General features: G+C 36.9%; 1 protein-coding gene and 1 pseudogene across 1 annotated transcript; one reads left to right on the plus strand and one right to left on the minus strand.

The window, feature by feature from the left end:
* Window positions 1-12,152: 12,152 nt before the first annotated feature.
* On the minus strand, window positions 12,153-15,320 carry LOC119570807. The gene is made up of 4 exons (XM_037918407.1): window positions 15,214-15,320; window positions 14,811-14,879; window positions 13,992-14,059; window positions 12,153-12,232 (listed from the first exon to the last, which is right to left on the minus strand). The coding sequence occupies exons 1-4, from the start codon at window positions 15,318-15,320 to the stop codon at window positions 12,153-12,155; spliced, it is 324 nt and encodes a 107-aa protein (XP_037774335.1).
* A 4,821-nt stretch (window positions 15,321-20,141) lies between these two features.
* On the plus strand, window positions 20,142-22,882 carry LOC119570809 (annotated as a pseudogene).
* The last annotated feature ends 122 nt before the right edge of the window (window positions 22,883-23,004 follow it).

The raw sequence follows: 23,004 nt of genomic DNA on the forward strand, positions 1-23,004 counted from the left end.
AAGTTACATTGGTTTTACGTAGTCATAATCTCTGGGTTTGTCAGACCAAGAAGTCAGTAGACGGATTGGTCTTGTAACAGGAGCCATGAACTCGATCAACAAGGGCGTTTGGAGATGTCGGTACCTATGCAGAAGGACCAAGCTGCTTGTCTTCAAGGCCTGATACTGCCAGTTTTGCTGTATGGACGAAACCTGGACGCTATCCAGTGTCTTGGAGTCTCGCCTTGGTGCCTTTTGTAACAGTCCCTTCGCTGGATCATAGGGACAGTTGGCAGGACCACGTCCTCAAACCACGGTTACACCGTGAGACTGGCATGGGACCTGTTACTTGCACAATCCGGGATCGCCAACTCAGGCTGTATGGCCACTAGCTCGTCTCCCTGTGGACGACCTGCCCATCATTGTCTCTCTGCGAGATAACCCTGGGTGGAGGAGACCTGTGGGACGACCCAGGAGATCATGGCTTGGGCAGCTCGACGAGACTGTCGCGAGGAATTAGAGATGGCTGTGGCCTGCCTGGAGACACACCTTGAGGGATCCTAGTGGCTGGAAGCGAAGGGTGGATGCGGCCATGCGCCCCTGTCAGCGTTAGCCCCTTGATGATGATGATGATGTTAATGTGACTGCAATCTTACAGTAATTCTGGTCTGCAATTCCAACTACCAACCACAGCTGGTGGAGATGGCATAAAATATACTAAAGAGAATATGGAATGTATTATATAAAATCAATAAGAACACTAAATTACACTATATCACACAATTAATGATCTTTTGGTTATCTTGAGGTTGGTAAATGAAGTAGTGTGGCATCCAGTGATGATCTCAGTTTCTTCTACTTTGGCACTCTGGCAAAGATAAACCAACCTCCATCGCTTATATTCTGGCAAGACAGAGGTTAGACTGGCTCCTAAGATGACAGTCGAAAGGGTCTGCATGTTCTAGCTGGTTTTTGCAGACTAACACTCCTCCATCTAGTCAGTGTAACCAAATGCTATCCAAAATTCCAATTTGTATGTATCAGTACATTGGTTTACTATGATAAGAAAATAACTATTCACTTGAAAAATAATAATCTAATCAATCTTTTTGTAGATGGAATAACATCTATGTGTAAGAGACTTTTAAACAATAAAAAAAAAAAAATAAAAATTATGCTACAGTCCCCTATTTGTGAAATTTTCCCTTTTGCTTTTACAGTTACTTTAAACTACTTTTTTTCTTTAAACCCCGGCATTTTGGGGCACTGCTAAAAATACAAATTTTCCCTTTAAAATGGGGGAAAATCAACTAGAAAGGGTTACCACCCTTTTTGGAATTTTAAAGGAAATTTTACCTTAAACTCGCATCCTCTATTAAGAATGACCGGGAAATAAAAATTTTTTGACAGTGACATCGTACTTGAAATGTCCTGCTTGACAACATTCACAAAAACCTTTGGTCGCCCGCGGAATATTTGCCCGGGGAAATGTTTTTCGGGCTCTGACCTCCTCCCTTGCCACTTGTTTTTTGTTGAGTGTCAGGCACCTTCAGCTTTTGAGGGACGGGGTCGTTGCTCAAATAGCGATAAACCAGTAACTTTCTTGGTTTTGCATTTTTTATGAGATAATTAATTTCCCAAGTTGATTTTTTGTTTTTTTTATTTTTTTTATTTATTTTTGTTTTTGGAAAGGGAACTATGAGCCCGTCTATACTTTGATTTGGAAAAGTTTTAAAAAACGATTTTAAACAAATAAAAAGAACCTTTGGGTTTTAAAAAACCACAGTTCAACATATGAAATGAAATAAGTATTTTATTTTTTATTAAAAAAACCCACAAAAAGAACTCTCGAAGATAAATTTTAAAAACACATGACCCCAAAAAAAGGGAAAAGCAACGGGGGCCCTTTTAAATTTTTTTTTGCTAAAAATTTTTTATATTTTCTAACGGGCGAAAGGGAGAGAAGACTAAGAAACGGAAACAAGAAAAGAAATCTCGGGAAAAAAGGCTTTCTGGAGCGTGGGGCCACATTAAAACCGGGAAAAGAAAAAGGGCCCGGGAAAATGAGTCCCCCCAAAGTTCGTCTGTTTTTTCCCTCGGGGAAAAGAAAAGAGAAGAAAAACCCCCCACCCCCTCTGCTTTTACGAAAAACGATGAAACCGGCGGAAGCCCGGGGGGAAGACGGAAAACCTCAAAGTCCTTTTGAAGGAATGCCCCTTGAACGTAAGTCGTGAGTGGGGGGTTTAAAAGGTCATTTTTTTTAAAAAAGCTTTGGGTCCATTTCTCCTTTAAACGGGGGTAAGGCACAGGATTACATTGTTTTACTGGGTAATTTTAAAAGTAGGTGGGTTAGGGGGGGGTACAGTCCCCTGTTTTGACATATTTTTAACTTATTGTTGTCGTTATTTTTATGGGTTATTTTTCCTGTATATTATTCATTTTAAAATCCAACTTTTTCCTTTTCCCTTTTTCTTCCCCCCTTAAATTTTGGGATCAAGAATGGGGTTTGGGGGGTTTTTCCCTAGTAAATTTTCCTCCCTTTTACATGTAAACCCTACTCACTTTTTGGTCTTTTGGGGGTTGGACGGGTAACTGTTTTGACCCAGAAGGACGAAAGGGAACCCAGGGGAAAATCCAGTTTTTGTATAAAACTTGCATGCACCTCTTATTTCAAAAAATTTTTGGGTTTTTAAAAAAAAATGATAAAAATTGAAATTTTTTAAAAAAATTCCCTCAAAAAAAAAACACTTTCCCATCATTTACACAGGGGTAACACTTTATTTTTTAAAATTGTCTCTATTGTACAAAAATCGGGCAACAAAAATTTTTCTATCAAACCAACTAAAATTTAAGATCATGCATCTAGGTAAAATCATTTTTTTGAAAAAAATCTACCCTGCAAAAATTTTCCCAGGCGTGGGTCTAGCAAACCCCCCAAAAATTCTCCCAGAGGCTTAGGTTAAATTGTTCCCAGTAGATCCTAAAATAAATTTGTAAATTTTTGGTTTTAAAATTACTTTTTTTCTTTTTTTTCCTACATAAAGATGGAAAAAGCGAGGAAGGGGATTTTGGGTTTATCCAAATGGTTTCAGGTAGACCGAGCAAAAATTTTTCGCAAGTTAGGGGAAAAGTTAAAAGGGGATGGAAATAATGCTGAGGACAAAGAAAAAAGGAAAGGGACGAAGAACCCCCAAAAGAAAAAATTTGGGGCCCAAAAAACATTAAATTGGATGAAAAAAAGGGGAAACCCCTGCACTTATAGAAGGTGGGTTAGAAACCAGTACATGAGTAATTTATCTTTTTATTGTATTTTCTCTTTGTTTACCCTGTGGTGGAAAGGAAATTTTTCTCATGATGCATGATTGCTTGTTTTTTGGGTTTTACAATTCAAAAGTTTAAATGTAACTTTTCAGAGAGTAACGGAGGTTAGGGGGCGGGACAGAGCGAGCTGGGGCCGGAAAACCTCCCCAAATTCCAGTCGCTGAGAAGGAGGCTGAAAATGGTGCTAAATTTCCCCTGTTGGCAAAGAATTTTCCCCTTTTGAAAATTATGAAAAAGTGGGAATGTACTTTAAATTTAAATTTTTGCTTAAGAAACCATTCCCTTTTTAAATTATTTTCATCATCATCATCATCATATCATCATCATCACCCATCTCCACCCAATCATATGTCTTTTTCGTCCCCGTCGTCATCGCCCAGGGCCTCGCACGCCCATCGTCATCGCCCCATCGTCATCGTCTCGTCTCGCCCACCACCCTCATCATCTTTCTCATCATCATCATCACATCATCATCATCACTCATCACCCCATAAATCATCACTCATCTCACCCTCTCACCCTCATATTTTTATTTTTTTATTTTTTTTATTATTTTTATTTATTTTTTTTATTTTTTTTATTTTTATTTTAATTATATTATTATCATCATTACCCACCATCCCCATCATCCCCATCCCCACCATATCATCATCACCCATCACATCATAAACCAATCAACCATCTCATCATCATCATCTCGTCATCGCCCGTCGTCGTCGCATCATCCATCATCATAAAATCATCATCGTCGTCGTCGTCGTCGTCTTTCCGGCGTCGTGGGTCGTCGTGGGTCGCCCGCCCGTCGTCGTCGTCGCCCGTCATCGTCACCCATCATCATCACACCCTCATCATAAACCCATCCCCAACATCACCATCATCACCATCATCACCATCATCACCTCATACCCCCATCACCACCATCATCTCCCATCACCCCATCATCACCATCATCACCCCCTCACCATCATCACACCCATCAATAAATCATCATCTTTCATCATAAATCTCATCATCATCATCCATCATCATCATCATCATCATCATCTTTCCCCTTTATCTTATATTTATCATTACTTTAAATTATTATTATTTTTTATTATTATTATTATTTTTTTGGGATTAGTATTTAGAAATTTATTGGTATTAATTATTATAAATTTCCCAATTTATTAAAAAATTATTATAAGTAATATTTTAAAAATTGTTTTATTTATCATTATCATTTTTACTATTCTATTACTATTACTATTTTTTATTATTTTATTATTATTGGGTATTATATTATCCTTTTTTTTATTTTTTAAATTTTAATTTATTTTTGGGTTATTTTTTATTATTATTATTTTTATTTTATTATTATTTTTATTTTATTATTATTAATTTTAATGTTATTATTCCTATTTTTGGGTTACCCCACTTCTACGTATTACGCTATTACTAAAATTTTACTAAAACTTTTTACTTTTGCTACTACTACTACACTATTGTTATTATTGATGAAATGATGGTTTGGATTTCTCTGGGATTAACTTTAACTTTGGAACAATTATAATTTTCCAAATATTGGGGAAATGTTATTGAATTTTGGGAATAGAAAGCCTTAAAAAAATTTGAAATTTCTTTTTATTTTTGAATTTTGATAATTTTGGGGAGCAGCACTTCTTCGGGGAAAGGGGTGGAAGAAGACCCCAGGGGATTGGGAAAAGAAATAAGAATTAATTTTTAATTAAATGTTTTGGTGACAACCCAGGGAGTAAACATTGGGAAAAATTTTTGTTGTTTATTTTTGATTTTCAGCCTATGGATATTGATACACTGTAATTTTGCTGGAAGTACTTCTGTAGATTCACTGCCACTTTTTTTACCGAGGGAAACATTTAGCATACATTTTTTTCCCCCCCAGAGTTTTTGATATCATAGACCCATCCCAAAACCCCTTTTTTGGGTGTGGGGAGCAGCTTGACCGGGCAAAAGACGGAGAGACAAAACCAGCGAGGAGGAAAAACCTCAGTCTGCAAAGGCCCCTTATTTTCTTTTATCCACAGTGGCCGTCGAGAGGAAATTACCATTGTGGGGTTTTTTAAAAATGACGGGGTTTTTTTTTTATTGCAGTATTTTTGATTTTTTTTTAAAATCATGTGATGCTCTCCATTTCTTTCATTTCCCTTTGATTCTAGAAGATATCAAAGAACCCTAATAGACCGTATATGCAACTGTGTCCTTACTATCTCCTTGTTTCCCCTTTTCTAAAAAAACAGTTTGTTGGAAAAAATGCCCCTCACTTCCACTAATTAGCAAAATTTTAAACTTATGTAGGGGTTTTTGGGATTTTGGGCATTGGGGAGTTATAGGTGTGGGTACTTTTATTAAACCCATTACTCCAAAAATTCAGGTTTTGTCCCGCTTCTTTTTAAATTGGCAACAAAAAGTCTTTATTAGTGTAATCCCAAAAACCCCAAAGGAAAATACTATCTCTGCTTGTTTTACATCCCTCTTTAAAAATACCAGTAAAAAGAAAAAACAAGGGTTTAAAATTTTTCCCTTTTTTCAGGTTGAATCATTAGATGAGGATCCAAAGTTTTTTGTGAAGGCTGCCCCTTAGCCCCAAACTATTTTTTTCGAGAAGGAATTAAATTTCCCCTGTGGTATCGCGAGGGGAAATTTAAGGGTTCCCCTCGTGTCATCAAAAAAGAAAAAGTATAAGACAAATTTTGGGTTTTCCCGAGTATTTCCCGTTTTTTTGTCTATTAAACAAATAATTTTGGAATTTTTTTTTGCACACCAAACAACCCGGGAAAAAATATAATATTTTTTAAAATATAAAATTAAAATTTTTTTAAAAAGGAAGAAGAAGAAAGGAAAAGGGGCTAAAGAAAAAAAAACATTTTTTGGGTTACCCAAAGAGAGTAAATGATAGTAAAGACTCAAAAAAATAAAAACAACCCGATTTCCCGAAAGACAGAAAAGAGGAAAGCATTAAAAAAAAAAATTTCAAAAGGAAAGGGAAAAAAGAAGGCAAGCAAAGGAAAAAAAAAAAGCTTTCTGCAAGGGGGGAGAGATTAATCCCCAAAAAGGAAAAAGCCAAAACCCGAAAGAGACGAAAAATAAAACCAAAAGGAAAAATTTTAGTAAGGGAGTAAATTAGAAAATAAAGGGGAAAGATAGCAAAAATCGAGGGAAAAATTTTTTTGGGAAAATGTCAAAAGAAAGGGAAAAATAAAAACAAAAAAATATGAAAAGGGAAAATACGACAAAAAGAAAAATAGAAAAATATAGAGAAAGAATAAAAAACCCGAACGAAGCAGAGAAAGTGGGTAAAAGTAAATATAGCGATGAAAAAGGGAAGGGATTTTTTAAAGGGGGAAAATAAAAAGGGAGAACAGTCCGAAAAAACGATGAGCAGGTAAAAAAAATATAAGAAAACAAGGAACACAGAGATAAAGAAATTTTTTATGAAGTAAATAAATCAAAAAATGAAAGGGTAGGGAAGGCAAATATAAAAAATGAAAATTTAAGAACAAAATATGAGTTTTCCGGCCTTATGGGCCCGTCAGAAAAAAAGATCAAAAAATGATTATTGTAAATTTTGAAGCCAAAAAAGTCCCAAAAGGGTCACCAGAGAGGATGCCTATGGTCCCCATGGGGCAGAAAACCTTTTTTTGTTCCGGTTATTAGCAAGGAATACAAGGGGGGGAAATACCACAAGGGAAAAGGGAAGTAAAAATGGGTTTTACCTCAGTGCGGTCCCCCCCCCCCCCCCTCAAATTTTAAAGCTAGTTGTTATTTTTGGGGGGGACAGATGGGGACTGAGGCCCTGTGTTTGGGGGGTCGGCCAACATTTTTAAACCCCGGTCCTGGCTCAACGATTTTTTCATGGCTTTTTTTCACCTTTTTTTTTTTCCTTTTTTTTCTCCAATCCATTCTTTCGTTCAATTTCCCAAGGCGTAAAAGGGGCGGGGCTGAAAAAATTTAAAAAACCTGGGGAAGCCATGGGGTATGGTATTCCCCCTTGGGTTTTTTTTATCTTTAAACCCCTAACCCCTTTATGAGGGCCCTCAAAGGGGAAAACCGTTTCTCCCCCTTTTCCCATATTTTTTGGCACACCATAAACCCCCAAAAAGATTTTATTTTCCCCTTAAATAGAGGGGATTGTGGCCTTTTTTCCCTTTATCAACCCAGCCAAACCGAAATTTTACTTCACCTTTTTTTCCCCACCCATCCCCTCCTTTTATCACAGTTCTGACCTTTAACTACTAACCCTTTTCCCTTTTCTTGCTGTCAACTTGTCAACTCTGAAAAATCCACATTAGGTCATTACTTTAGCCTTCTTAAAACTTCTCTTCCTTAATGGGCCCCAAAATCTAAATCCGTCTGCTCCCCCCTGCCCTCCCTTTTCTTTTTTTACCCTTTTTTTCTTATTTCTACTCCCTTTACTTTATTGTTCTCCTCCTTACCCCCACCCTCCCTTTTTTTTTTTGTTTCCTTTTCCTTCTTTTCGGCCTTTTTACTTTTCGGTGGTCTTTTTTTGGCCTAGCCAGTGGGATAAAATTTTTTTGGGGATTCCCCCCCTTTACCCCCATTTTTCAAAAGAGTTTTTTCCCCAAAAAAAAAAAAGGGGAAAGTTTCCTTTTTTTTCAGGGATTTCCCCCCATACTTACCCCACTCCCTGGCCCCGTTTGTGACTGTTGAAATTGCTCTGCTTGTCCCCTGTCCCCTGTGCCAAATTGGGGGACATTGGGCATTTTTGATGTATTTTTTAAACTTTCCTCCCTGCAAATTTGAGTCTGAGGTAGCAATTCTCAGATTTTAACTTGGCCTCCCCTTTTTGCAAGGGCAAAAAGCATGCTGGGGTTTTTTTTTTTTCCCCCTGTCTTTTTCCCCCTGCTGCCTTTTAAAAAGCTTTTTCCCCTTTTTTCCCCAAAATGTGTTTATGTTTTTTTCCTGCCCTTTCCCCTCCTAAACCCCTATCCTCTCTCTCCTAGGCAATTTTTTAAAAACCCTTTTTAAAACCCGATAATCTTATCTCCCTTTTCCCTTAACCCACCCTCCTCCCCCTCGCATTACCTTCTGCAAACCCGCAAACTAAAAATTCCAAACCGGGTTTTCCTAGACCTGCCTTTTTTTTCCCCATTTTTTTTTTCAGACCTCATCCCGAACCCCCCTCCAAAACTTTTTTTAGGAATCCAAACTTCCCAAAATGACCCCTCTCTTTTACCCACCTTTCCCAAATTTTTCGCTCTACTTCCCGAAAACCCTTTTTACCCTTTTTACCTGTTAATTTGCTTCTAAGGTCCTCTTTCAGTCGGAAAATTTTGTGTCCTACCCCCTGTCCATATTTTCTTTTTTCCTTACTTGCCCCTTTTCCCCCTTGGGTTTTTTTTTTTAATAAAAAATTTTTACCCCATTTCCCACATTTTTACCATAGGCTATTGTCTTTGAGGTCTAGCCCCTTCTTTTTTAACCCAAAACCCAAAACAAAATTCCCCTGTATAAAGCATTGCAAAACCAAGGCCCCTTGATAAAAGTACTTACAGAAAAATTCCCTTTATTTAAGGTCTTGTGAAAACCGTTATAACAGCAGGAGCTGCGAGTGTATCACCCCAGATGGAGATTCCCTTAGAAAGGTCCATCCATGGCTCAAAACAGCTACCCAAGTTCCCTCCACAGATAATCAGTTTGTAAAGGGTCGCAAAAGGGGTCAGGTGGGAAAAATTCATTTGCCCAAAAAGTATTGAAAATTTTTTTGTGTGTGTAATAAATGTTTTAATGGCATAAAATCATATATTTTTTGCAATTGATTTCTAGTAAACATTTTTTATGAAACCTTATTTTTCCGGAGGGCGAATTTACAACTCCAAAAAGACCAAAAAAAGCATTGTTCAGTTTTTGAGGATGAAAAAAGTCATCGAAGTTCCATTATGATGACATCTGTGAAAATTTGTCATGAGACAGAAGGATAACTAGTTTCTATTCAAATATTATTTTTTTTCACAAACATTTTCTTTAAAATTTTATATTTAAATAAAGGGTGACAATAAAAAAAAACAATAAAATCCTTTTACTTTTTAAATTTTTTTGCCTGTACTTTAAAATATATGCTAGTTGTCACAAATTATTTCACATGTTTGACATACAGTTCTGTGGGGTGGTTAATACTGAAATCAGTCATCCCCCAAAATGGTCCAAAAAGCTTTTTTTTACTGTTAAACTTTTTTCCAAAAGGGGTGCAGAAAAAGGGCCAAAGAAACACAGGTAAATTTTTCTTGGAATCTACTGCACCCGAAGAACCTTGCCCCATAAGGGGTGGCCGATTGGGGCTTCAGGCGGGGGGTTTGGACATCGGGAAAATCAAGAGGTCATCCCGTGCTTTGGCCTTTGTAAAAGAAAGGGGAAAAGTTTTAAAAAATTAATTTTAAATCTGTGATATCTTTTGGGAGAGAGGTTTTATGAATTAATTTTTTAAAATCTTAAAAAAACAAACTTGTATAGGATAAGGGGGGAAATTTCATATTGAATTTTTTAATCTGTCAAAAGTTATATACTCAAATCAAAATTTGGGGAATATTTTCCTGCAACTCTTTTGTGTGATAATAACCTGAAGAGAATTTGCCGGGTTCACTTTATATACACAAATAATGGGGAAATCTACTGAAAATTTATGGAGCAAATTTTTTCCCTCCCCTTTCTGTATCAACAATTTTGGGGCCTGCAAAAAAATTCCAATTCTGGCCTCTAAATTTTTAAAGGGTTTATAAAGGGCACATTTATCAAGATGGACGAGTTTTTGCGACAACTGAAAAAAAAATTTATGACATTTACAAGTTTTTAAACATTCAAATGCTTTATAAACCCATGAAAAGTTTTTGTCTAAAAAACCCTAATTTTACCAAATGCAGAGGGAGAAGGAACACTCATTTGACTGTAGTTTGCTTTGTGAATTAATGCTCATCCCCCAAAGGAGTCAATCATAGGCTTATTTTTGTAACAACCTTAAAGTTCAGCATTTTTTCCCCGGGTTGGGTCACACCAGGTCCCAGCCCTGTCCTTGTAATTGGCAGCGGGCTCCCCTCATTTCCTCGAGCTTACCAGTACATGTGTACTAAACTCAGAATCTGGAACCCAGATCAGCATTCCCCGACCTCCAGCCCCCCCCACAACACAGCAGCAGCAACACAAGGTGTCCCTTGTTGACTAGGGAGCCTACTTTGATCTCTAAATTTACCTTTAGCACCTTTCCACATTGTGGGCACTCACACCCACAACCCCCAAAAACTCCCCCCAAAAAAATAAACCAGCCCAAGTGGTAGTGCCAACCATCTACTAACTGGTGACACTGGGTGATAAGTCAAGGTATTTCACTCGCTTGCTTTTGTTTTTTCTCTCTGGAGGGGGAAAACCTGTAGTAGCACATCCCGAACCCGAAGTTCGTGTAGTTTCCCCCTTTTGGGGGACACCAACCCCCAACCATGTTTCACTCATTGGACAGCAGGCCCCTCATTTCCCTGTCACTTACACCAGCACAATGTACTTAACTGCAGAATTGGAACCAAAATCAATTCCATCCCTGAATACCATGACAACAGCTGCAGAAACACAAGGACTGCCCAGCCCTTACCCCGACGGGGGAGCAAAAAAGTCTCCCATTTCCCTTTTTATCTCCATTCACCTTTAGCACCCCTACCGTGGCACTCACCCCACAACAATCACTCCAAAAAGAGATAAAAACCACCCAAGTGGTAATCCCCAAACCCATCTACTAAAATTGAACTCACCAGGTTTTCCTATTTCTGAATTTTCATGAAATATGTTTTTTTTCTTCAATCTATTAATATCATACGTTTTTTTCTCTCATATTTCTATCTGATATTCTCCTTTTTTATATTATTGATATTATGCTAAAATGTTTTAAGAATAAAAATAGACATAATAAAAAGTATATTTACAAAAAATCAAGGAAAAATGAGGTAGATAAGACTAGTAATTGACAACTTGGGGAAAAAGTTTTGGGCAATTTGTACAAGTAGAAATAAAAACAAAATGCCATGGTATGCATATACACTCCATTCCCGGCAGCATTTGTAATGATATCCATATCTATGGCAGGACTGACTGCAAAAAAAGCAAAACTGCCTGAAGTATTTTTTCTAAAAGGAGTTTCCGAGGGCAAAATATGCAAGGGTGAAATGTGTTTTTAAACCCAAACAATTTTTTCTATATTTCGACATTTTTTGAATTGGCTAAAAAATTAATCAAATTAAAAAGGGGTATATAAAGGGGAAAAACACATCTAGCAAATGCCTTGCAATATGTGCACGAACCCCAATCTAGATGGAAGCATTTCCAAAATTTTTTTTAAATAAAGTTTTTAAAAACCATAAATCCTGAAACCTAAAACTAACATCAGTGATAATACCTAAATATCAACATGGTTTAATAGCTCAAAAAAATTCCAGGCTGAAGATTAAATTTTTGAAATTGGCCACTGTAAAAGGGTTAATACATGGGAAATGGATATTAGCCCCTGCTGCTAGAACACTGAAACCTTTATTTTTTCTATTTTCCTTACCTTTTCAGTGTAATTATCTGAATTATTATATACTGAAGACTTCTAAGAGGCTACAAAAACGAGTTAAAAATTATTTTTTCTTGATTAAATTTCATGAAAATGCAAACAGACATCATTATATTAACTGGAAATTTACTTAAACTCAAAGATTATACATGCGGTGTATTGTATTTTTTTAAACTTAAGTTTTTTTACTGGCGGCCCCGAGGTCCTTAGAGGACTTTTTTCTAAGCATTTTAGAAATTGAGTAATCCTCCAAGCAACTCTTCTTTTTTTTCGGAAGAAATCAAGGGAAACGGGCATCAGGGCCCTTCCCCTCAGAGATGCACTTCGGGGATCTTTTCTTCTTCCGGGCCAGATGAACTCCTATGAAGAAAAAATTTTTTGAGTTAAAAAAATATTTTAATTCAAAAAAAAGATTTATAGAAATTACAAAAACAAAAAATGCAAAGTAATACACTGTCAAAAGGAAAAACAAAAATATCTAACACTGAAAAGAAAATCAGGGAATTATTCATAACATGGGTAAATGGAAAATTACAATACATAATTCTCTCTCCCTCTCTCCCCTTCCCCCCTCTCCCCCCCTCTCTTCCCACAGCAGACACCCACCCACCCCCACCCAAACCCCAACACACCCACCCCATCCCCCCCCCCCCCCAACCTATATAGCGGGGTCTACAGAAACAAATGCTCAAATTTGACCAGCAGTCACTATATGTCATTGCTGGCCAAAATTTTGTTCTCCTTTCCTCAGTGCAGTGCTGATAAAAAGCAATGGCATTGTAAAAAGCGCTGTGGCAAAAGAGAAAAGAACCCAGGAGAAACTGGAAAGGGGGGGCCCTTTTGAGCTATCAGATAAAATTTACTCTGCTTTTCATGACAGTTTATCCTAAAAAATATAAGAGCAAACAAGTAACCCAAAAACATGCACTTCATGAGGAAGCGCAGAAAATGTGAGATAATGCACCAAAATTTTTAGAAAAGTAGAGAGGCCCTTTGGTTATGGGACCAGAGGAATGTATGATAAACAATGATCTATTAAAAACCTTTAAAAAGGGTGGTCTAGAGAAGTGAAGCTCAGAAACTTCAGAGTAACTCTGTAATCTGATTTTTTTTTCTATTATACTTTGATTGCTATCGAAGTGCTTGGAAAAGTAAAATATCAAAGGGGATTTATGTGTGAACCTAAAAATTTTCCCAAGATTTTTCCGCCATTTACCTTTTTCTTTTAATTTAAAGCTAACCCCCCAGTTTAGAATTTCCTTTTATTCCTTTTTCCCATCTATTCGGACACTAAACAGAGGCCCAAAAACTGCCTATATATATACTGAAAATGCCAGAAACAAACAAGTAGCTCAATAAAAAAGTATGTAAATTCCCTACCCTATCATCAAACTTATAAAAAAATAAATACTTGTTTTTGAATACTATGCTGCCAAAAAAAATTTTCAATTTTTTGTTCTTTTATAGAGTGCTAAAAAATCTCTTATAAAATTTAACCCAAAATTTTTTAATTCTTTTTACAATAAAAGTATATGAGAATTATGAGGTAGTCATGAAAAAATGGGGGAAAAGGAAAACAATACAGCTACACTGCGAAATTATAGTTGCTATCATTAGCAGATTGGAAAATCTGTACTGTTTCCGGAAAGCTGTTCTACTTTTATTAAAATACTGCAGCTGGGAAAATTTTTTTTTAAACAAAAAAGACGTAAGCAATCAAGTTTTTACGGCTGCATTTGAAAAAAAACCGGGATGTGATTTTTTCAAAAATTGTATAAATGATGCTAAAACTAAAATATAATTTTTCCCGATTTGTACCCAACTATAGTGATGATCTACCTCAAAGCCTGAGAAACCCAAAATGCTGGGGAAAATTGCAGGCAAGTAAAGAAATGTTAAAAAAATATAACTTGGCAATATAATGAAATTGACACATTTTTCTAGGGGGATCCACTTCCTCTAACCCCCCAAAGGGGTTTGAGTTATATGAGTTAAAATTAGAGCGTTTAATCACCTTTTAAAACACAGATAGGGCAAACAATTTTATATTAAGCTGACAGATAGAGTTGAACTGCTTTACAAACATTTCTTGTCAGGGTTTGTGTGTGGCTTGTTTGACTTGCGTAGTCCTGAATGGCACAGAGGATATTTGAAACAACTGCTGTGATACAACTGCAAACATTATCACTGAAAGTTGTTGGGTTTTTATGGAATAAAAATACTAGTATAACCAAAAAAAATCCAGTGTTACTAATTTTCGTAGCATTTTGCCCATAGCTTTTTCTATAATGGGAAAATATCTGGTTTGAAAGCAAATTTTGGGGGAAAAGACCAGATACGAAAACAATCGAGCAGTAAAAAAATTTTTGGTAAACAAGCTTTAACAATTCTTGCCCCTGCAATGTTTTTTATGTGATGTCCCTTTTTTGGGGAAGAAATAAAAAATTTTTAGGGAAAAAAGGCCAAGACAGACTGTAAGTTTCTTTTTTAGGGCAATGTATTTCTTGATAAAGTAGTCAAACAAATGCAAAGCTGCTTCACAAAAAGAAAAATGCTTAGCATTTACAAAAAAGAACAATGCTTGTTCACAATATAAACATGCTGCATGGGTGCTTGTTGTCGGCTGCTAAGTTGGGATGCCATAAAGCGTTAGACATTATCTGCCCTGATGGGGTTTAAAATAATCCTTTATAAATTTTTTGAAAAAAACCAAAAGATTTAGTATCTCTTCAGTTGGTCCCAGCATGATAAATGGGCCCCCACACTTTCCAACTCCCAGAAAACCAAAAAAAAAAAAATATACTAGGCAAAATTTAAAATTTGATTTTGGCTTCTTATATGATATATTCCCAAGGAGGTTGAGACACTATCTGTACAGTCGAAGCTAATCTGCTTTTTCTAGACGACCACAATTTAGCAAGGAGGCCAACTGAACTACTGGCCTTTTCGGTTGGGAGTAGATTTGCCGACTTCAATGTAACTCTGTGCATTAACTTTACTTCCATACCTATGAATGACATTTTAGGTGTTACTTTTGGCGACTGTCATGGTTTTCCCTTATTTATGTATATTCCTTCCTCTTTACCCCCAAAAAAATCATGAACCTCCCATAACTAACATTTATTTACCCAGTAAATTCTTAAACTTACAATGATAAAAAAAATAATCCCACAAATCACCCAAAACCAAACATTAATCCCTTACTCACCAAAAAAAGACCAAACTACCACACCCCACCAAAATAACAATAAAAAATCCCCATTAATAAACCAGCCCACCCAAACACCGGTCAGCAGCCAAAACGCGTCCCCATTCTCCTTACATTATTCTGCTTTTCACACTCCTTCCCCACATGGAAGGCAGCAGCACGTAAAGCAGGAGTGCTGATGTTGATCTCCTGCACCGTCAGGTCCTCCTCAGTGGGCAGAGTGAAGTCCTTGGTGATCATCTTGGACGAGGTCTTCCTAACACGGGAAAAGGGAACCGAGCTGATCGCCACAACAACACAGGGAGGGGACAAGGGGTATATATAATATTATTATTGTGGATTTTCGCCCGAATTCAATAAAGTTTGATAGGGTTTGTGCCAATATAGGTGGATGAATTATGGTTGGATTTTTTTGGGGGGCGAGGGGGGTTGATTATGGATGGGAGAATAGAATTGGATTATAAAAATCGTCAATACTGTTGCGTTTCATACGACTCGTGCAGACAACAGCGGACCCGCCACATTCAAATTTGGATGGAAAAGGATTTTTTTTCTGTCTGTCTGTTTGTCTGTCTGTCTGTCTCTTCTCTATCCCTGTCTGTCTTTCTCTCTCTCCCCCCTCCCTCCTCCGTCTTCTCTCCCTTCCTTCTTCTCTCTCTCTTCCTTCTCTCCTCTCCTCTCTCTCTCTTCTCTCTCTCTCTCTCCTCCTTTTCCCCTTCTCTTGTCCCCTCTCTCTTATCATCATCCCCCTCTGCCCCGCAGCATACATATGTATGTATTTTTGTATGCATGATGTTTTGGGTATGTGATATATAACTATTGTGGGCATGTACTTACACCACACCCACACACACACACAACCCCACACACAACAACACACACACACACACCACACACCACACACACCACACACACCACCCACCACACACACACACACACACACACACACACACACACCACCACACACCACACCACCACACACACACCCCCAAACAAAACAACCCACACACCACAAAACCCCACACCACACACCAACACACAACTAATATATATATATATTACATATATATATATAATATATAATATTATATTAAAATAAAAATTTTTATAATAATATATATTATATTATAAAATTTATATTATATATATATATTTCATGATATAATGCATTACATATACACTTTAATACATATAATATTTCTTATCTATATTATCTATCAACATACACACCCCCAGACCACATAATATTAAAATATATAGTGTGTGTGTATATATATATATATATAATTTTAAAATATATAATATATTTATATATAATCACACACAACCACCACACACCAACACCACACACACCACACACACACACACACACCACACGCACCAAAAACACACACCAAAAACCACACACATTTTTTATATATATATATAATATTTTTTTTTTTTTTTTCTGTTTTTTTTTTTTTTTTTTTTTTTTTTTTTTTTTCCCCCCAAAAATATAATGTTTTTTTTTATAAAGAAAATAAAATAAAAAATTTTTAATTTATTAAAATTTAATTTTTAAAAAACTTTTAAAATTTTTAAAAATTAAAAAAAAAAAAATTTTTTTTTTTTATTAGTTTTGGTTTTTTTTTTTTTTTTTTTTTTTGTGGGGTGTGTGTGTGTGTGTGTTTTTTTGTGTGTTTGTGTTTTGGTTGTGTTTTTGTGTGTGGGGTGTGTGTTTTGTGTGTGTGTGTGTGTGAGTGTGGTGTGTGTGGGGGGTGTGTGGTGTGTGTGTGTGTGTGTGTTGTTGTGTTTTTTGGTGTTTTTGGTGTGTGTGTGGTGTGTGTGTGTGTGTGTGTGTGTTGTGTGTGAAAGGTACATGCACCACACATAGTTATATCTAATACCCCAAAACTGCTGCATACATAAATACTACTTTATCCGCGGGCAGAGAGTGAGATAATACAGAAGAGGGGACAAGAGAGGGGAGAGAAGAGAGACAAGAGAGAGAGAGAGAGAGGAGGGAGGAGGAGGAGAGGAGAGAGAGAGAGAGAGACGAGGGAGGGAGAGGGGGAGAGAGAAAAAGCGACGGGGATAGAGAAGAGACAGACAACAGACAAACAGCAGAAAAAAAAAAATCCTTTTCCTCCAAAATTTGATGTGGGGGGGTCCGCGTTGTCTGCACGAGTCGTATAAAACGCAACATATTGACGATTTTTAAATCCAATTCTATTCTCCCATCCAAAATAAACCCCCCCTCGCCCCCCAAAAAAACCCAAACCATAATTCATCCCCTATTTTGGGCACAAACCCTATAAAATTTTTATTGAATTCGGCGAAAAATCCCATAAAAATATATTATATACCCCTGTGCCCCCCTCCCTGTGTTTTTTTGGGCGTCAGCGGGTTCCCTTTTCCCGTGTTAAAAAGACCTCGCCCAAGATAAACCCAAGGGCTTCACTCTGCCCACTGGGAGGCCCTGACGGGCAGGAGATCAACCAGCACCCCTGCTTTAGTGCTGCTCCCTTTCCCCTGGGGGGAAGGAGTGTAAAAAGCGAAAATGTAGGAGAAGGGGGACGGGGTTTTTGGCTGCTGGACCGGTTTTTGGGTGGGCTGGTTTTTTAAATGGGATTTTTTATTTTTTATTTTGGTGGGTGTGGTATTTTGGGCCCTTTTTTTGGTGTAAGGGATTAATGTTTGGTTTTGGGTGATTTGTGGGATTTTTTTTTTATCTTGAAAGTTTAAGAATTTCTGGGTAAATAAATTTTAGTTATGGGGGTTCTGATTTTTTTGGGGGTAAAGAGGAAGGAAATCCCTAAAAAAGGGGAAAACCATGACGTCCCCAAAAGTAACACCTAAAATGCCCATTCTGGGAGGGAATAAAGTTAAATGCCACAGAGTTTTTGAAGTCGAAAATCTCTCCCAACCAAAAAGGCCCAAAAGTTTCGGGCCTCCTTGCTAAATTGTGGCCCGTCTAGAAAAAGCAGATTAGCTTTCGCTGTAAGATAGTGTCTCCCCCTTTGGGGAATATCATATAAGAACCAATCTAAGTTAATTCCCAGTAATTTTGTTTTTTTTTGGCTTTCGGGGAGTGGGGGAAAGTGTGGAGGCCTTTACAGCTGATTGCCAAACTGAAGAAAAAATAATCATGTGTTTTTATAAAAATTATAAGGATAATTATTTTCAACCCCTTCCGGCAAAAAATTCTAATCGATTAGGGCATCCAAGCTTACAGCCAAAACAGCACCCACATGCCCCCTCTATATTGTAAACCTGGGGCTTTTTCATTTTGTAAATGCAAAGCTTGTTCATTTTGTAAACTAAGCATTTTTCATTTTTTTGACTACATTCATCAAAAAAATCATTGCCCTGAAAATAGACTTACAGTCTGTCTTGGCCTCTTTTTCTAAAAATTTTTATATTCTTCAGAAAAAATGACATCACATAAAAACCATTGCTGGGGTGAAAGAGATTGTTAAACTTTTTTACCAAAAAATTTTTTTACTGCCAGACTTGTTTCGTTCTGGTCTATTCCCACAATTGCTTTCTAAACCTAGATTTTTCCATTATAGAAAAACATGGGTCATCATGCTACGAAAATTAGTAACACTGGGTTATGTTTGGTATATACTGTATTTTTTTTTTTTTCCATAAACCAACAACTTTACAGTGATAATGTTTGCAGTATGTATCACAAAAAATTGCTTGTCATAATTCCCTGTGCCTTCAGGGCTACGCAAAAGTGCAAACAAACCCCCACACAAACCTGACAGATAAGTTGTAAGATTCAACTCTATGCTGTAGCTATTTAACAAATTTTTTTGCCCTCACTCATGTTTAAAAGGGGATTAAAAGCTCTAATTACAACTCATATAACTCATCCCCCTTTTTGGGGGGGTTAGAGGAAATGGATCCCCCCAAACATTGTCTTTTTTACTTATTTACCAATTTTCATTTTTATAAGATTTTTTTCTTCCTGCTTTTCCGCATGCATTTTGTGGTGTCTCAGGCTTTTGAGGGTAGTATCATCACATAGTTTTGGGACAATTCTGTAAAAATTTATTCAGCTTTGATCAGTTTATACAAATTTTTGATAAACACACCCCTGTTTTTTCAAATCAGCCAGAAAAAACTTGATATGCTATAAAAACTCCTTTTTTTTAGACAAAAAATTTTCCCCTGCATATTTTAATGAAAATAGAACAGCTTTCCCCGGAAAAAGTACAGATTTCCAAACTGCTAATTTATAGCAAATAGTAATTTCAGACAGTGTAGCTGATTTTTGTTTATCTTTACCCCCTTGTATTCTGACTACACACTAAAACCCCAGTATTCTTTTTATCTGTAAAAGAAATTTAAATTTTGTGAATTTTAAGAATTCTTTAGCACTCTATCAAGAAAAATAAATTGAAAATTTATTTTGGACGCCATATATTCAGAAAAAAATATTTTTTTTTTTATAGTTTGATGATATGGTAGGGATCCAATATTTTCATTGTAAGCTCTGTGTTTTTTCTGCTTTACGACATATATAGTGCAGTTTGGTCCTTGTTGAGTGTCAGAATAGACTGGGAAATGGCATAAAAAGGAAAATTCTAAAATGGGGGGTTAGCTTTAAATTAAAAAAAAGGTAAATGGCGAGAAAATCTTTGGAAAATTCTTAGGTTCACAATAACCCCTTTGATATTTGACTTTACCAAGCATCATTCAGAAAAACAATCAAATATAATAGAAAATAAAATCAGAGTTTCAGAGTTACTCTGAAGTTACGGGCCTTCACGTTCTCTATACCACCATTTTTTAAACTTAATCACACATTCTGTTTTAAAATACTTCCTCTGGTCCCATTCAAACCCCCAAGGGCCCCTTACATCTATTTTTCAAAAACTTTGGTGCATTTCTCACATTCTTCATGCTGCTTTCCCCATGAAGTGATGATTGTTGGGGTTTCTTTCTCTTGCTCTTATAGTTTTTTTTGGATAACGCTGAGTAAAACAAGTAAATCTTATCTGATGCTCTAAAGGCCCCTTTCCCAGATTCTCCCGGGTTTTTTTTACTCTTTTGCCCCAGCAGCTTTTTACAATGCCCTTGCAGTTTATCAGCACTGCACTGAGGCAAGGGAGAACAAAATTTTGGCCAGCAATGACATATAGTGACTGCTGGTCTAATTGAGCATTTGATTACTGTAGACCCCGCTATATATGTGTGTGGGGGGGGGTGTATGGGTGTGGGTGTGTATGGGTGTGGGTGTGTGGTGTGTGGGTGTCTGTCTGTGGAGAGAGAGGGAGGGAGGGGGAGAGAGAGAGGGAGAGAGAATGTATGTATTGTAATTTCCAGTTACCCATGTATATGATATAATTGCCTGATTACTCTTGTTCAGTGTTAGTATACTTTTGCTTTTCCATATTGTACAGTGTATTACTTTAGCATTTGTTGTTTTTGTAATTTCTATGAAATCTCTTTTTTGAATATAAAATATTTTTTAACTCAAAAACTTTTATTTCTTTCATAGGAGTTCATGCTGTGCCGTGAAGAAGAGAAAGATCCCCGCAAGTGCATCTCTGAGGGGAAGGCCGTGACTGCCTGTTCTCTTGATTTCTTCCGTAAAATAAAGAAGAGTTGCTTGGAGGAATTACTCAATATTCTAACTGCTTATACAAGTCCTCTAAGGACCTCGGATTCCGCCAGTAAGAAACTTATATGTTTAAAAAATACAATACACACTGCATGTATAATCTTTGAGTTCTAGAGTAATTACCAGTATAATATAGATGTATGTCTGTTAGCATTTTCTATGAAATTGAATCAAGCAAAACATATATTATAACTCTGTTTATGTAGCCTCTTAGAAGTCATTCAGTATATTAATAATTCATGATAAATTACACTGAAAAGGTTAAGGAAATAGAAAAATAAGTGTTTCAGTGTTCTAGACAGCACTGCTAATATCCATTTCCATGTATTAACCCTCTACAGTGGCCAGTATTTCTAAAATTTAATCTCTCAGCCTGGCAAATTTTGAGCTATTACCATGTCTGATATTTAGTGTATTATCACTGATGTTAGTTTTAGGTTTCTATGGATTTATGGCTTTATAAACTTTATTTGAAAAATATTGGAATGCGTTCCATCTAGATTGAGGGTCTCGTGCACATACTTGCAAGGCAGTTGCTAGATGTGTTTTTTTCCTCTTAGTATATCCCTTTAATTTGATTAATATTTTATGCCACATTCAAATAATGTCAGCAATTATATGCAAAATGATTGGTTTAACACATTTCATGCCTTGCATAGTTTGTCCTCGAGAAACATCCTGTAGCAAAAATACGTTCAGGCAGTTTTTGCTGTTTTGCAGTCAGTCTCTGCCATAGATATGGATATCATTATCTAATGCTGCCAGGAATGGAGTGTATATGCATACCATGTGCATTTTGTTTTATTGTACTACTTGTACTAAATTGCTCCACAAGTACTTTGTTTACCAAGTTGTCAATTACTAGTCTTATCTACCTCACTTTTCCTTGACTTTTGTAAATATACTTTTTATTATAGTGCTATTGTTATTCTTAATAACATTTTAGTCATAATATCAATAATAATGATAACAGGAGAATAATCATGATAGAAATATGAGAGTAACAGTATCGATATTAATAGCATTAAGAAAAAAAACATATTTCATGAAAACTTCAGAAATGGGAAAAACCCTTTGGTGAGTTACATTATAGTAGATGGTTGCATCTACCACTTGGGCTGGTTTGTATCTCTTTATGGAGTGATTGTTGGGGGTGTGAGTGCCACAGGTATGGCTGGGTGCTAAAGGTGAAGTGGAACCCAACAGGGAAGCTGGTAGACTTTTTTGCTCCCAGTCGGCTAAGGACTGGGCAGTCCTTGTGTTACTGCAGCTGTTGTCATGGTCTTCAGAGGATGGGAATGCTGATTTTGGTTCCAGATTCTGCAGTAAGTACATTGTGCTGTGTAAGTGTACAGGGAATGAGGGGGCCTGCTGTCCAATGAGTGAAGACATGGTTTGGGCTTGGGGTGACCCAACTGGGAAACTACACTGAAATTCGGGTTGCGGGATCGGTGCTACTACAGGTATTCCCCCTCCAGAGATAAACTAAGCAGCGAGTGAAATACCTTGACTTATCAAATCCACGTGTCACCAGTGTAGTAGAGGGTTGGGGATCTACCACTTGGGCTGGTCTATATATCTTTATTGAGTGATTGTTGTGGGTGTGAGTGCCCACAGATGGGCAAGGTGCTGAGGTGAATTTGAGATCAACAGTAGGCTCCCCAGTCAACTAAGGGCAGTCCTTGTGTTGCTGCTGCTGTGGTGGTTGTCTGGAGGATCGGGAATGCTGATCTAGGTTCCAGATTCTGCAGCTTTTTGTACACTGTACGTGTAAGCTCGCAGGAAATGAGGGGAGCCCGCTGTCCAATTAGCAAGGACATGGCTGTGGACCTAGTGTGACCCAACCTGGGAAACTATGCTGAACTTAAGGTTGTTACAACATAAGCCTACTGATTGACTCCTTGGTGGATGAGCACTTAATTCACAAAGCAACTACAGTCAACATGAGATGTTCCTTCTCCCTCTAGCATTAGGTAACCCTTAGGTTTTCTTAGACAAAAAACATTTTCAGTGTGTTTATAAAGCATTTGAATGTTTAAAAAACTTGTGACATGTCATAAATGTTTTTTTTTTAGTTGTCGCACACTCAGTCCATCTATGATAAGTGTGTCCTTGATAAACCCTTTAAATTGAGAGGCCAGAATTTGGATATTTCTGCAGGCCCAAGATTGTTGATACAGAAAGGTAGGTAAACTTTGTTCTCCATGATAATTGTCAGTAGATTTCCCCTATTATTTGTGTAAAATAATGTGACACAGGCAAATTCTCTTCAAGGTTCATTATCACACACAAAATTAGTCATGACAGCTA

Source organism: Penaeus monodon, unplaced genomic scaffold, assembly GCF_015228065.2.
Source record: "Penaeus monodon isolate SGIC_2016 unplaced genomic scaffold, NSTDA_Pmon_1 PmonScaffold_3995, whole genome shotgun sequence".
In the NCBI taxonomy this organism is placed as follows: Eukaryota; Metazoa; Arthropoda; class Malacostraca; order Decapoda; family Penaeidae; genus Penaeus; species Penaeus monodon.